Source organism: Lithobates pipiens, unplaced genomic scaffold (assembly GCF_037356315.1).
Source record: "Lithobates pipiens isolate NorthernLeopardFrog02 unplaced genomic scaffold, aLitPip1_a1.2 Scaffold_3, whole genome shotgun sequence".
Taxonomy (NCBI): Eukaryota; Metazoa; Chordata; class Amphibia; order Anura; family Ranidae; genus Lithobates; species Lithobates pipiens.
Window position 1 is genome coordinate 284967643 of NW_027507790.1, and position 14863 is coordinate 284982505.

The 14863-nt window shown below is 53.8% G+C and overlaps 1 protein-coding gene across 2 annotated transcripts in view; it reads left to right on the forward strand.

The window, feature by feature from the left end:
* The first annotated feature begins 393 nt into the window (after positions 1-393).
* OTUD5 (OTU deubiquitinase 5) overlaps positions 394-14863 on the forward strand; it is a 101567-nt gene continuing 87097 nt past the window's right edge. The window contains exon 1 of one of the 2 annotated variants that reach the window (XM_077463260.1): positions 394-930. In XM_077463260.1, the coding sequence (XP_077319386.1) occupies positions 496-930 (435 nt within the window). In that variant the 5' untranslated portion in view covers positions 394-495. The remainder of the gene's footprint in view (positions 931-14863) is intronic. The other variant, XM_077463259.1, reaches the window with a different exon arrangement.

Below are 14863 nucleotides of genomic sequence, written 5' to 3' on the forward strand. Positions count from 1 at the left end.
TATTTGGTTATATTGTGCGCACTAAAATACATTTATTCTTTTATCTGGAAAAGTAGACTATGGCTGTGTGTGACATAGAAAATAGCACCAGCCACTATTTTATTCTCCAGGACCTCTGCTTTCAGAAATGATATGATGTTCTGTATGTAATTCTCTAGAAGAATGCAGATTTTATTATGTAATTGATTTTACTTCACGTATTACTTATGTACCACACACACTGGGTACAGCTGCTCGCGCTGCCTCTTGGAACCCCGGGTTGCCATGGTAACCAGGCGGCTGTCAGCGAGGTGTGGAACGCAAGCACGGGCGCGATGACGCTAACAGGGCGCGCGCCCCATTTGTCCCCGCCCCGCCGGTCCTCCCACCAATCCGTGCGCAGGATGACACCCCATCACGTTGGGGTAGGAGGGGGGACGTCCTGCGTAGTGACGGCGCTGCCCCGGTCCGGTGGTGGTGTGACGCAGGCTCGGTGGTGTCCGGTGAAGGTGACCGATGACTATCCTCCCGAAGAAGAAGCCGCCTCCCCCCTCTGATAAGGAGGACGGGGACCGGAGCGGCGCCGGTGGAGGGGACTCTCACTCCCGCTCCGGGGCCCGGCCCCGCTCCTCGCCGCCCCCGCGCTGGGTTCAAGCTTCGCCGCCCCCCGGTACCGGAGGCCAGGGAGGAGGAGCCGGCTCGGGCCCGGATGGCGGCTGCGGTTGCTGTAACGGATCGGGGATGGGCCCCGGGGGGTGCTGCTCGGGCCCCGGACACAGCAAGAGGCGGAGACAGGCGGGAGGCGGCTCGGTGGGGAGCGGAGGAGGAGGACTGGGGATCCCCGGGGCCGGGAACACCCCGGACAAGGAGGAAGGGGCCGGAAATAACAGCGAGGATGAGTACGAGACGGCGGCCCGGACAGAGACCATAGATCCCGACACCGCCGAGCAGGTGAGACCGAGGGGGCGTGTCATGGGGGAGGGGAGCGGTGTCACGTCTAGAACTGGGGGAGGGGAGCGGTGTCAAGTCTAGAATTGGGGGAGGGGAGCGGTGTCAAGTCTAGAATTGGGGGAGGGGAGCGGTGTCACGTCTAGAACTGGGGGAGGGGAGCGGTGTCACGTCTAGAACTGGGGGAGGGGAGCGTTGTGACGTCTAGAACTGGGGGAGGGGAGCGTTGTGACGTCTAGAACTGGGGGAGGGGAGCGTTGTGACGTCTAGAACTGGGGGAGGGGAGCGTTGTGACGTCTAGAACTGGGGGAGGGGAGCAGCGTCACGTCTAGAACTGGGGGAGGGGAGCGGCGTCACGTCTAGAACTGGGGGAGGGGAGCGGCGTCACGTCTAGAACTGGGGGAGGGGAGCGGCGTCACGTCTAGAACTGGGGGAGGGGAGCGGCGTCACGTCTAGAACTGGGGGAGGGGAGCGGCGTCACGTCTAGAACTGGGGGAGGGGAGCGGCGTCACGTCTAGAACTGGGGGAGGGGAGCGGCGTCACGTCTAGAACTGGGGGAGGGGAGCGGCGTCACGTCTAGAACTGGGGGAGGGGAGCGGCGTCACGTCTAGAACTGGGGGAGGGGAGCGACGTCACGTCTAGAACTGGGGGAGGGGAGCGGCGTCACGTCTAGAACTGGGGGAGGGAAGCGGCGTCACGTCTAGAACGGGGGGAGGGGAGCGGCGTCGCGTCTAGAACGGGGGGAGGGGAGCGGCGTCGCGTCTAAAGAACTAGGGGGGAGGGGAGCGGCGTCGCGTCTAAAGAACTAGGGGGAGGGGAGCGGCGTCGCGTCTAAAGAACTAGGGGGGAGGGGAGCGGCGTCGCGTCTAAAGAACTAGGGGGGAGGGGAGCGGCGTCGCGTCTAAAGAACTAGGGGGGAGGGGAGCGGCGTCGCGTCTAAAGAACTAGGGGGGAGGGGAGCGGCGTCGCGTCTAAAGAACTAGGGGGGAGGGGAGCGGCGTCGCGTCTAAAGAACTAGGGGGGAGGGGAGCGGCGTCGCGTCTAAAGAACTAGGGGGGAGGGGAGCGGCGTCGCGTCTAAAGAACTAGGGGGGAGGGGAGCGGCGTCGCGTCTAAAGAACTAGGGGGGAGGGGAGCGGCGTCGCGTCTAAAGAACTAGGGGGGAGGGGAGCGGCGTCGCGTCTAAAGAACTAGGGGGGAGGGGAGCGGCGTCGCGTCTAAAGAACTAGGGGGGAGGGGAGCGGCGTCGCGTCTAAAGAACTAGGGGGGAGGGGAGCGGCGTCGCGTCTAAAGAACTAGGGGGGAGGGGAGCGGCGTCGCGTCTAAAGAACTAGGGGGGAGGGGAGCGGCGTCGCGTCTAAAGAACTAGGGGGGAGGGGAGCGGCGTCGCGTCTAAAGAACTAGGGGGGAGGGGAGCGGCGTCGCGTCTAAAGAACTAGGGGGGAGGGGAGCGGCGTCGCGTCTAAAGAACTAGGGGGGAGGGGAGCGGCGTCGCGTCTAAAGAACTAGGGGGGAGGGGAGCGGCGTCGCGTCTAAAGAACTAGGGGGGAGGGGAGCGGCGTCGCGTCTAAAGAACTAGGGGGGAGGGGAGCGGCGTCGCGTCTAAAGAACTAGGGGGGAGGGGAGCGGCGTCGCGTCTAAAGAACTAGGGGGGAGGGGAGCGGCGTCGCGTCTAAAGAACTAGGGGGGAGGGGGAGCGGCGTCGCGTCTACTGTGTATGGGATATAACTATGGTGTCATGGGGAGGGGAGAGGTGTCGCATGTACTGTATATGGGGTGGTCAGTATCTGACAAAAGTAAGTACACCCCTCAGTGACATTCCTTCTCTCTTTTCATGTGACAACACTGAAGAAATGACACTTGTCTACAATGTAAAGTAGTGAGTGTACAGCTTGTATAACAGTGTAAATTTCCTGTCCCCTCAAAATAACTCAACACACAGCCATTAATGTCTAAACCGCTGGCAACAAAAGTCAGTACACCCCTAAGTAAAAATCTCCAGATTGGGCCCAATTAGCTATTTTCCCTCCCCGGTGTCATGTGACTCGTTAGTGTTACAAGGTCTCAGGTGTGAATGGGGAGCAGGTGTGTTAAATTTGGTGTTATCGCTCTCACTCTCTCATACTGGTCACTGGAAGTACAACATGGCACCTCATGGCAAAGAACTCTCTGAGGATCTGAAGATAAGAATTGTCGCTCTACATATAGATGGCCTAGGCTATAAGAAGATTGCCAAGACCCTGAAACTGAGCTGCAGCACGGTGGCCAAGACCATACAGAGGTATAACAGGACAGGTTCCCCTCAGAACAGGCCTCGCCATGGTCCACCAAAGAAGTTGAGGTCACGTGATCAGCGTCATATCCAGAGGTTGTCTTTGGGAAATAGACGTATGAGTGCTGCCAGCATTGCTGCAGAGGTTGTAGGGGTAGGGGGGTCAGCCTGTCAGTGCTCAGACCATACGCCGCACACTGCATCAAATTGGTCTGCATGGCTGTCATCCCAGAAGGAAGTCTCTTCTAAAGATGACGACAAGAAAGACCACAAACAGTTTTCTGAAGACAAGCAGACTAAGGAGATGGAATACTGGAACCATGTCCTGTGCTCTGATTGGTTCAGATGGTGTCAAGTAGAGCTGCACGATTCTGGCCAAAATGAGAATCACAATTTTTTTGTTGCTTAGAATAAAAACATCGCGATTCTCACGTAAAATTTTTCACATTATACAAAAAAATTGGGGTAACTTCACTTTTTTTTTTTTTTTTTTTTTTTTATTCATGAACCTATTGAACTTTAGCATATTGATGGCTGGGAAGTGGTTCTGTTATCCTGACTGGGCGTCATAAGACCTCCAGCAGGATAACATGCTGGCACACAGCGTGGCGATCACGAGTGCGGCGTGTCAGTCTGACACCCTGCATCTCCGATCGTGATATCAGAGGCACCTTACCACGTGACCAATCACAGCTGATCATCGCGTGAACCAGGAAGTGCCAGTAAACGTCATTCCTCGGTTCGCGCTGACGGGGTGAGCCAATCGGCGGGTCTCTGCTGATAATAAGCACATTGATTATCAGCACAGTCCTCTCAGATGTGCCAATCACCTGCCAACCGGTGCCCAGCAATGTCCCAAGACTAAAATCTGCCAGTGCCAATCACTGCCCATCAGTAACACCTGTCAGTACTTGTCAATACCTCATCAGTGCCGCCTGTCAGTGCCCATCAGTGCCCATCATTGATGCATATCAGTGCTGCCTATTGGTGCCGCCTCAGTGCTCGTCAGTGAAGGGGAAACCAACATTTTTATGACAGAATCTAAGAAAAACGAATAAAAAAATATATATTTTGGTCCTTGTTTTAGTAAAAAATAAAAACCGCAGAGCTGATGAAATACCACCAAAAGAAATCTCTATTTGTGGGAAGAAAATGCTAAAAATGTAGTTTGGGTACAGTGTTGTATGACCGCGTAATTGTCATTCAAAGTGTGACAGCGCTGAAAATTGTCCTGAGCGGGAAGTACCTAGTTATGGGGGGCGGGAAGGGGATAAGTCCCCGGTATTGGGGGCGGGAAGTGGGAAGTCCCCGGTATTGGGGGAAGTGCCTGGTATTGGGGGGGCGGAAGGGGGAAGTGCCGGTATTGGGGGGGGGGGGGGCGGAAGGGGGGAAGTCCCCGGTATTGGGGGTGGGGGCCGGAAGGGGGAAGTCCCCGGTATTGGGGGAAGTGCCCGGTATTGAGGGGCGGAAGGGGGAGGTATTGGGGGGGGGCGGCGGAAGGGGGAAGTACTCGGTATTGGGGGTGGGAAGGGGGGAAGTCCCCGGTATTGGGGGTGGGGACCGGAAGGGGGAAGTGTTGGTATTGAAGTGATTAAAGTGTCATTTTTGTTCCCAAAAAATTGCATTTGAACAAATGCTGCACAAATACAGTGTGACATAAAGTATTGCAACAACCACCATTTTATTCTCTAGGGTCTCTACTAAAAAAATATATAATGTTTGGGGGATCTAAGTAATTTTCTAGCAAAAAAAAAAAGTTTTAACTTGAAATCGACAAATGTCAGAAAAAGGTTTCGTGTTTAAGTGGTTAAACTTCCCTCATTTACACACCAGTGCATGCCTTTGATCTAAGTGGCGGGTCACATTGGTGTGATGTCAGAGATTGGATGTGATTCGCACTGCAGTGAAAATCACATGCGATTTCTATGAGATGCGATTTCGGCCATAAAGATCGTATGGCTGAATTTGCATCAAACTCACATGGGACCCTTTTTTTTTTTTTTTGTCCACAGCAGAATCTGATCTCATGAGTGTTCACACCAATGCAATCCCATTCCTGTTTGAGTTTGCAGATCGCACTGCGATATGCAAACTGAATTGGCGGTGTCATTAACCTTTACCTGACACTCCCAGCAGTTCGCATTGGGCAGTGTGACCTGCCGCCGGGAGACATTCGCTGCGGATCCCACAGTGGATTTGCAGGGTTCTCGCATCACAGCCCTTAAGGACAAATCGTTACAATGTTTATACTTGAGTTCCAGTGCTAAAGAATGTTGTGATTCTTGGCAGAGCCCGTTTTTGTTAAGATCGCAAGGGGAAAAAAAATCGCTATAACGATGCTTAACGATTAATCGTGCAGCTCTAGTGCGAAGCGTGTGTGGGGGCAACCAGATGAGGAGGACAAAGACAAGTGTGTCTTGTCTACAGTCAGTCATGGTCTGGGGCTGCATGAGTGCTGCCGGCACTGGGGGGCTACAGATCATTGAGGGGACCATGAATGCCAACATGTACTGTGACATACTGAAGCAGAGCATGACCCCCTCCCTTCAGAGACTGGGCTGCAGGGCAGTATTCCAACATGATAACCACCCCAAACACACCTCCAACACCACCACTGCCTTGCTAAAGAAGCTGAGGGTAAAGGTGATGGACTGACCAAGCATGTCTCCAGACCTAAACCCTATTGATCGTCTGTGGGACATCCTCAGAGGGAAGGTGGAGGAGGGGAAGGTCTCCAACATCCACCAGCTCTGTGATGTCATCATGGGGGAGGGGAAGAGGACTCCAGTGGTGACCTGTGAAGCTCTGGTGACCTCCATGGCCAAGAGGGTGAAGGCAGTGCTGGAAAATAATGGCGGCCACACAAAATATTGACACTTTGGGCCCAATTTGGAGATTTTCACTTAGGGGTGTACTGACTTTTGTTGCCAGCGGTTTAGACATTAATGGCTGTGTGTTGAGTTATTTTGAGGGGACAGGAAATTTACACTGTTATACAAGCTGTACACTCACTACTTTACATTGTAGACAAGTGTCATTTCTTCAGTGTTGTCACATGAAAAGAGAAGGAATGTCACTGAGGGGTGCACTTACTTTTGTGAGATACTATAACTGTGGTGTCATAAGGGGGAGGGGTCACATGTACTGTGTATGGGGTATAACGGTGGTGTCATAGGGGGAGGGGAGAGGGGTCACATGTACTGTGTATGGGGTATAACGGTGGTGTCATAGGGGGAGGGGAGAGGGGTCACATGTACTGTGTATGGGGTATAACGGTGGTGTCATAGGGGGAGGGGAGAGGGGTCACATGTACTGTGTATGGGGTGTAACGGTGGTGTCATAGGGGGAGGGGTCACATGTACTGTGTATGGGGTATAATGGTGGTGTCATAGGGGGAGGGGTCACATGTACTGTGTATGGGGTATAACGGTGGTGTCATAGGGGGAGGGGAGAGGGGTCACATGTACTGTGTATGGGGTGTAACGGTGGTGTCATAGGGGGAGGGATCACATGTACTGTGTATGGGGTATAATGGTGGTGTCATAGGGGGAGGGATCACATGTACTGTGTATGGGGTATAATGGTGGTGTCATAGGGGAGGGGTCACATGTACTGTGTATGGGGTATAATGGTGGTGTCATAGGGGGAGGGGAGAGGGGTCACATGTACTGTGTATGGGGTATAATGGTGGTGTCATAGGGGGAGGGGGTCACATCTGTGTATGGGGTATAACGGTGGTGTCATAGGGGGAGGGGTCACATGTACTGTGTATGGGGTATAATGGTGGTGTCATAGGGGGAGGGGAGAGGGGTCACATGTACTGTGTATGGGGTATAATGGTGGTGTCATAGGGGGAGGGGGTCACATCTGTGTATGGGGTATAACGGTGGTGTCATAGGGGGAGGGGTCACATGTACTGTGTATGGGGTATAACGGTGGTGTCATAGGGGGAGGGGAGAGGGGTCACATGTACTGTGTATGGGGTATAACGGTGGTGTCATAGGGGGAGGGGAGAGGGGTCACATGTACTGTGTATGGGGTATAACGGTGGTGTCATAGGGGGAGGGGAGAGGGGTCACATGTACTGTGTATGGGGTATAACGGTGGTGTCATAGGGGGAGGGGTCACATGTACTGTGTATGGGGTATAACGGTGGTGTCATAGGGGGAGGGGTCACATGTACTGTGTATGGGGTATAACGGTGGTGTCATAGGGGGAGGGGAGAGGGGTCACATGTACTGTGTATGGGGTATAACGGTGGTGTCATAGGGGGAGGGGAGAGGGGTCACATGTACTGTGTATGGGGTATAACGGTGGTGTCATAGGGGGAGGGGAGAGGGGTCACATGTACTGTGTATGGGGTATAACGGTGGTGTCATAAGGGGAGGGGAGAGGGTCATGTCTGTTCTATATTGGGATATAATTGAAGGGTCGGGGGAGGGGGGGGGGTATAACTAAAGCAGGCTATACATTAACTAACTTTCTTTCCTTCAATCTCGGGTTGAAGGAAAGAGTGTCTCCCTTCCCCCATCTTCAATGTTGATAGAAGAATCCCTCCTTCCTAGATTGTAAGCTCTAGCGAGCCGGGCCCTCTGATTCCCCCCTGTATTGTATTGTATTGTACTGTCCGCCCTAATGGTGTAAAGCGCTGTGTAAACTGTCGGCGCTATATAAATTCTGTTTCCCAGCCATCAGAATATAATAGCCTTATAGACAGGCTGGTTCTACTGTACAACCAGCCTGCCCATATATGGATCAAAATTCAGCCCAAATTTCCTGGTGAACTGAACTGGACACATTTTTATCTGTCTATGGCCGGCTTTAGGATGTTGTATTCGTACTGGGAAGTCAAAAGGTGTCATGAGGTTAAATTAAGGATGTCATATGGGGGGGGGGGGGGGGTGACCTCAGTCAATTATGAGAATTTTATAAGGGGTAGAGGTGTCATGGCGTATAACCAAGTGTTTTGTGGGGGATGGGAGGATGGGGTATAACCAAGGGCGTTGTATGGGGAAGGATGAGGTGTAACTGAGGATGTAGTATGGGGGGGGGGTGCCATGGGGTATAACTGAGGATGTAGTATGGGGGGGTGAGGTGCCATGGGGTATAACTGAGGATGTAGTATGGGGGGGGGGAGGAGGAGGATGAGGTGCCATGGGGTATAACTGAGGATCTAGTATGGGGGGGGAGGATGAGGTGCCATGGGGTATAACTGAGGATGTAGTATGGGGGGGGGGGGGTGGGTGCCATGGGGTATAACTGAGGATGTAGCATGGGGGGGGTGGGTGCCATGGGGTATAACTGATGATGTAGTATGGGGGGGGGGTGCCATGGGGTATAACTGAGGATGTAGTATGGGGGGGGGAGGTGCCATGGGGTATAACTGAGGATGTAGTATGGGGGGGGGGGAGGTGCCATGGGGTATAACTGAGGATGTAGTATGGGGGGGGGGGTGCCATGGGGTATAACTGAGGATGTAGTATGGGGGGGGGGGTGAGGTGCCATGGGGTATAACCGAGGACGTTGTATGGGGAAGGATGAGGTATAACTGAGGATGTACTATTGGGGGGGGGGGGGGGTGAGGTGCCATGGGGTATAACTGAGGATGTAGTATGGGGGGTGGGGTGCCATTGGGTATAACTGAGGATGTAGTATGGGGGGGGAGGGAGGGATGTGAGGTGCCATGGGGTATAACTGAGGATGTAGTATGGGGGGGGGGGTGGGGTGCCATGGGGTATAACTGAGGATGTAGTATGGGGGGGTGGGGTGCCATGGGGTATAACTGAGGATGTAGTATGGGGGGGTGGGGTGCCATGGGGTATAACTGAGGATGTAGTATGGGGGGGTGGGGTGCCATGGGGTATAACTGAGGATGTAGTATGGGGGGGTGGGGTGCCATGGGGTATAACTGAGGATGTAGTATGGGGGGGTGGGGTGCCATGGGGTATAACTGAGGATGTAGTATGGGGGGGTGGGGTGCCATGGGGTATAACTGAGGATGTAGTATGGGGGGGGGGGGTGGGGTGGGGTGCCATGGGGTATAACTGAGGATGTAGTATGGGGGGGGGGGGGGGGGGGTGGGGTGCCATGGGGTATAACTGAGGATGTAGTATGGGGGGGGGGTGCGGGGTGCCATGGGGTATAACTGAGGATGTAGTATGGGGGGGGGGTGCCATGGGGTATAACTGAGGATGTAGTATGGGGGGGGGGGTGCCATGGGGTATAACTGAGGATGTAGTATGGGGTGAGGTGCCATGGGGTATAACTGATGATGTAGTATGGGGGGGGGGTGCCATGGGGTATAACTGAGGATGTAGTATAGGGGGGGGGTGCCATGGGGTATAACTGATGATGTAGTATGGGGGGGAGGTGAGGTGCCATGGGGTATAACTGAGGATGTAGTATGGGGGGTGGGGTGCCATGGGGTATAACTGAGGATGTAGTATGGGGGGGTGCCATGAGGTATAACTGAGGATGTAGTATGGGGGGTGGGGGGGTGCCATGAGGTATAACTGATGATGTAGTATGGGGGGGAGGTGAGGTGCCATGGGGTATAACTGAGGATGTAGTATGGGGGGGGGGTGAGGTGCCATGGGGTATAACTGAGGATGTAGTATGGGGGGGTGGGGTGCCATGGGGTATAACTGATGTAGTATGGGGGGGAGGTGAGGTGCCATGGGGTATAACTGAGGATGTAGTATGGGGGGGGGGAGGTGAGGTGCCATGGGGTATAACTGAGGATGTAGTATGGGGGGGGAGGTGAGGTGCCATGGGGTATAACTGAGGATGTAGTATGGGGGGGGGGGGGTGGGGTGCCATGGGGTATAACTGAGGATGTAGTATGGGGGGTGGGGTGCCATGGGGTATAACTGAGGATGTAGTATGGGGGGGTGGGGTGCCATGGGGTATAACTGAGGATGTAGTATGGGGGGGTGCCATGAGGTATAACTGAGGATGTAGTATGGGGGGTGGGGGGGGTGCCATGGGGTATAACTGATGATGTAGTATGGGGGGTGTGAGGTGCCATGGGGTATAACTGAGGATGTAGTATGGGGGAGGTGAGGTGCCATGGGGTATAACTGAGGATGTAGTATGGGGGGGGGAGGTGAGGTGCCATGGGGTATAACTGAGGATGTAGTATGGGGGGTGTGAGGTGCCATGGGGTATAACTGAGGATGTAGTATGGGGGGGTGGTGTGCCATGGGGTATAACTGATGATGTAGTATGGGGGGTGTGAGGTGGCATGGGGTATAACTGAGGATGTAGTATGGGGGGGGGGAGGTGAGGTGCCATGGGGTATAACTGAGGATGTAGTATGGGGGGGTGGTGTGCCATGGGGTATAACTGATGATGTAGTATGGGGGGTGTGAGGTGGCATGGGGTATAACTGAGGATGTAGTATGGGGGGGGGGGTTGAGGTGCCATGGGGTATAACTGAGGATGTAGTATGGGGGGGTGAGGTGCCATGGGGTATAACTGAGGATGTAGTATGGGGGGTGGGGTGCCATGGGGTATAACTGAGGATGTAGTATGGGGGGGGGGGTGGGGTGCCATGGGGTATAACTGAGGATGTAGTATGGGGGGGGGGTGCCATGAGGTATAACTGATGATGTAGTATGGGGGGGGGGGGGGAAAGGATGAGGTGCCATGGGGTATAACTGAGGATGTAGTATGGGGGGGGGGGGTGCCATGGGGTATAACTGAGGATGTAGTATGGGGGGGGGGTGCCATGGGGTATAACTGAGGATGTAGTATGGGGGGTGTGAGGTGCCATGGGGTATAACTGAGGATGTAGTATGGGGGGGTGGGGTGCCATGGGGTATAACTGATGATGTAGTATGGGGGGGTGTGAGGTGGCATGGGGTATAACTGAGGATGTAGTATGGGGGGGGAGGTGAGGTGCCATGGGGTATAACTGAGGATGTAGTATGGGGGGGGTGGGGTGCCATGGGGTATAACTGAGGATGTAGTATGGGGGGGGGGGGTGAGGTGCCATGGGGTATAACCGAGGGCGTTGTATGGGGAAGGATGAGGTATAACTGAGGATGTACTATTGGGGGGGGGGGTGTGAGGTGCCATGGGGTATAACTGAGGATGTAGTATGGGGGGTGGGGGGTGGGGTGCCATTGGGTATAACTGAGGATGTAGTATGGGGGGAGGGATGTGAGGTGCCATGGGGTATAACTGAGGATGTAGTATGGGGGGGGGGGTGAGGTGCCATGGGGTATAACTGAGGATGTAGTATGGGGGGGGTGAGATGCCACGGGGTATAACTGAGGATGTAGTATGGGGGGTGGGGTGCCATGGGGTATAACTGAGGATGTAGTATGGGGGGGGGGTGAGGTGCCATGGGGTATAACTGAGGATGTAGTATGGGGGGGGTGAGGTGCCATGGGGTATAACTGAGGATGTAGTATGGGGGGGGGGGTGAGGTGCCATGGGGTATAACTGAGGATGTAGTATGGGGGGGGGAGGTGCCATGGGGTATAACTGAGGATGTAGTATGGGGGGGGTGAGATGCCACGGGGTATAACTGAGGATGTAGTATGGGGGGTGGGGTGCCATGGGGTATAACTGAGGATGTAGTATGGGGGGGGGGGTGAGGTGCCATGGGGTATAACTGAGGATGTAGTATGGGGGTGGGGTGCCATGGGGTATAACTGAGGATGTAGTTTGGGGGGGTGGGGTGCCATGCGGTATAACTGAGGATGTAGTATGGGGGGGGTGCCATGGGGTATAACTGATGATGTAGTATGGGGGGGGGGTGCCATGGGGTGTAACTGATGTAGTATGGGGGGGGGGGGGTGAGGTGCCATGGGGTATAATTGAGGATGTAGTAAGGGGGGTGGGGTGCCATGGGGTATAACTGAGGATGTAGTATGGGGGGGGGGGTGCCATGGGGTATAACTGAGGATGTAGTATGGGGGGGGGGGTGAGGTGCCATGGGGTATAACTGAGGATGTAGTATGGGGGTGGGGTGCCATGCGGTATAACTGAGGATGTAGTATGGGGGGGGTGCCATGGGGTATAACTGATGATGTAGTATGGGGGGGGGGTGCCATGGGGTGTAACTGATGTAGTATGGGGGGGGGGGGGGTGAGGTGCCATGGGGTATAATTGAGGATGTAGTAAGGGGGGTGGGGTGCCATGGGGTATAACTGAGAGTTTTGGGTATCGCTGAGCAGGTGGCTCTGCTGCTCGTCTGCAAGGGGCCTTGTAGGGAGAGGTTGAGGGGTTGTGACGAGGTGTCGGGGTGCTACAGGGGTGATTAGGACAGTTTTGTGGGGGGTAGTTGAGGAAGTCGTAGGGATACATGGAAGGTGTGGAGGAGGGGTGTGTCAGTGTTTATATATGAGGGGTTCAGTGTGGGGATTGGTGGGGTGGAGGAAGGTGAGGGGGTGTAGGGGTGTAGGGCTGTCGCGTCGGCTGGCATATAGTAAAGTAGGAGGTAGAGTGGGGATCTAGGAGGACCGGCTTGGAGAGGAACATTTTTTTTTTCTATAAATGGAGGGGGTTGGGATCATTTTGGAGGATGAAAAATGTAATTGGGGGGTTAATAGGAATTACTGGGGTGTCCTGTGGGGTTTGGGATTTGCTGATGTGGGGGGAGGTTACATTGGAGGGTTTTGTCATATGGCGGGTGGTATGTACAGGGTTCAGTCACCCCTGTATAGTGCTCAGGCATGTGAGTGACTCTCCCTTCCATGTAGGAGTCATGTTGGGGAATTTTGTACCCGTGAACCCCTGGCAGCTTCTTCTCCATGAATACTTCTTCATTCTACACACTGATGTGTTTTCTCTTTATGCTTCCAGTGTTGGGACCTGTGTGTGTGTGTGTGTGTGTTGGGATCTGTGTGTGTTGGGATCTGTGTGTGTTGGGATCTGTGTGTGTGTGTGTGTGTTGGGATCTGTGTGTGTGTGTGTGTGTGTTGGGATCTGTGTGTGTGTGTGTGTGTGTGTTGGGATCTGTGTGTGTGTGTGTGTGTTGGGATCTGTGTGTGTGTGTGTGTGTGTTGGGATCTGTGTGTGTGTGTGTGTGTGTTGGGATCTGTGTGTGTGTGTGTGTGTTGGGATCTGTGTGTGTGTGTGTGTTGGGATCTGTGTGTGTGTGTGTGTGTGTTGGGATCTGTGTGTGTGTGTGTGTGTTGGGATCTGTGTGTGTGTGTGTGTGTTGGGATCTGTGTGTGTGTGTTGGGATCTGTGTGTGTGTGTTGGGATCTGTGTGTGTGTGTGTTGGGATCTGTGTGTGTGTGTGTTGGGATCTGTGTGTGTGTGTGTGTGTGTGTGTGTGTGTGTGTGGGATCTGTGTGTGTGTGTGTGTGTGTTGGGATCTGTGTGTGTGTGTGTGTGTTGGGATCTGTGTGTGTGTGTGTGTGTGTTGGGATCTGTGTGTGTGTGTGTGTGTGTTGGGATCTGTGTGTGTGTGTGTGTGTGTTGGGATCTGTGTGTGTGTGTGTGTGTGTTGGGATCTGTGTGTGTGTGTGTGTGTGTTGGGATCTGTGTGTGTGTGTGTGTGTTGGGATCTGTGTGTGTGTGTGTGTGTGTTGGGATCTGTGTGTGTGTGTGTGTGTGTGTTGGGATCTGTGTGTGTGTGTTGGGATCTGTGTGTGTGTGTTGGGATCTGTGTGTGTGTGTTGGGATCTGTGTGTGTGTGTGTTGGGATCTGTGTGTGTGTGTGTGTGTTGGGATCTGTGTGTGTGTGTGTGTGTTTGTGTGTGTGTGTGTGTGTTGGGATCTGTGTGTGTGTGTGTGTGTTGGGATCTGTGTGTGTGTGTGTGTGTTGGGATCTGTGTGTGTGTGTGTGTGTGTGTGTGTGTTGGGATCTGTGTGTGTGTGTGTGTGTTGGGATCTGTGTGTGTGTGTGTGTGTGTGTTGGGATCTGTGTGTGTGTGTGTGTGTGTGTTGGGATCTGTGTGTGTGTGTGTGTGTGTGTGTGTTGGGATCTGTGTGTGTGTGTGTGTGTGTGTGTGTGTTGGGATCTGTGTGTGTGTGTGTGTGTTGGGATCTGTGTGTGTGTGTGTGTGTTGGGATCTGTGTGTGTGTGTGTGTGTGTGTGTGTGTTGGGATCTGTGTGTGTGTGTGTGTGTTGGGATCTGTGTGTGTGTGTGTGTGTGTGTGTGTGTTGGGATCTGTGTGTGTGTGTGTGTGTTGGGATCTGTGTGTGTGTGTGTGTGTGTGTTGGGATCTGTGTGTGTGTGTGTGTGTGTGTTGGGATCTGTGTGTGTGTGTGTGTGTGTGTGTTGGGATCTGTGTGTGTGTGTGTGTGTGTGTTGGGATCTGTGTGTTGGGATCGGTGATCAGTGTTGGGATCTGTGGATTATTGATATGATTTCCTGTATGAGCCGCTTCTTTTCCAGCACCTCTCTATTGTTCTGTCACGATTCTGGAGTCACTCCGGATGTGGATGGACAGAGCAGCCGGACTCCTCCATCCACCTACTGAACTCCTCCGGGCTTCTCTCCCATCGGGATACGAGACGCAGCGATTTATAAAAGAATTGCAGTGTGAAGGAAAATAATAATAATAATAATCCTCCTCCTAGTAATGATTGTGGAATGTGTGAAATGTCACTTTGTATTTGTTGCCTTTTATGGGACAAACGTGAAATTTCCCAACATTTCATGTCCCTGATGTGTCCGCTGTGCTTGTGTTGCACGTTCTCCTC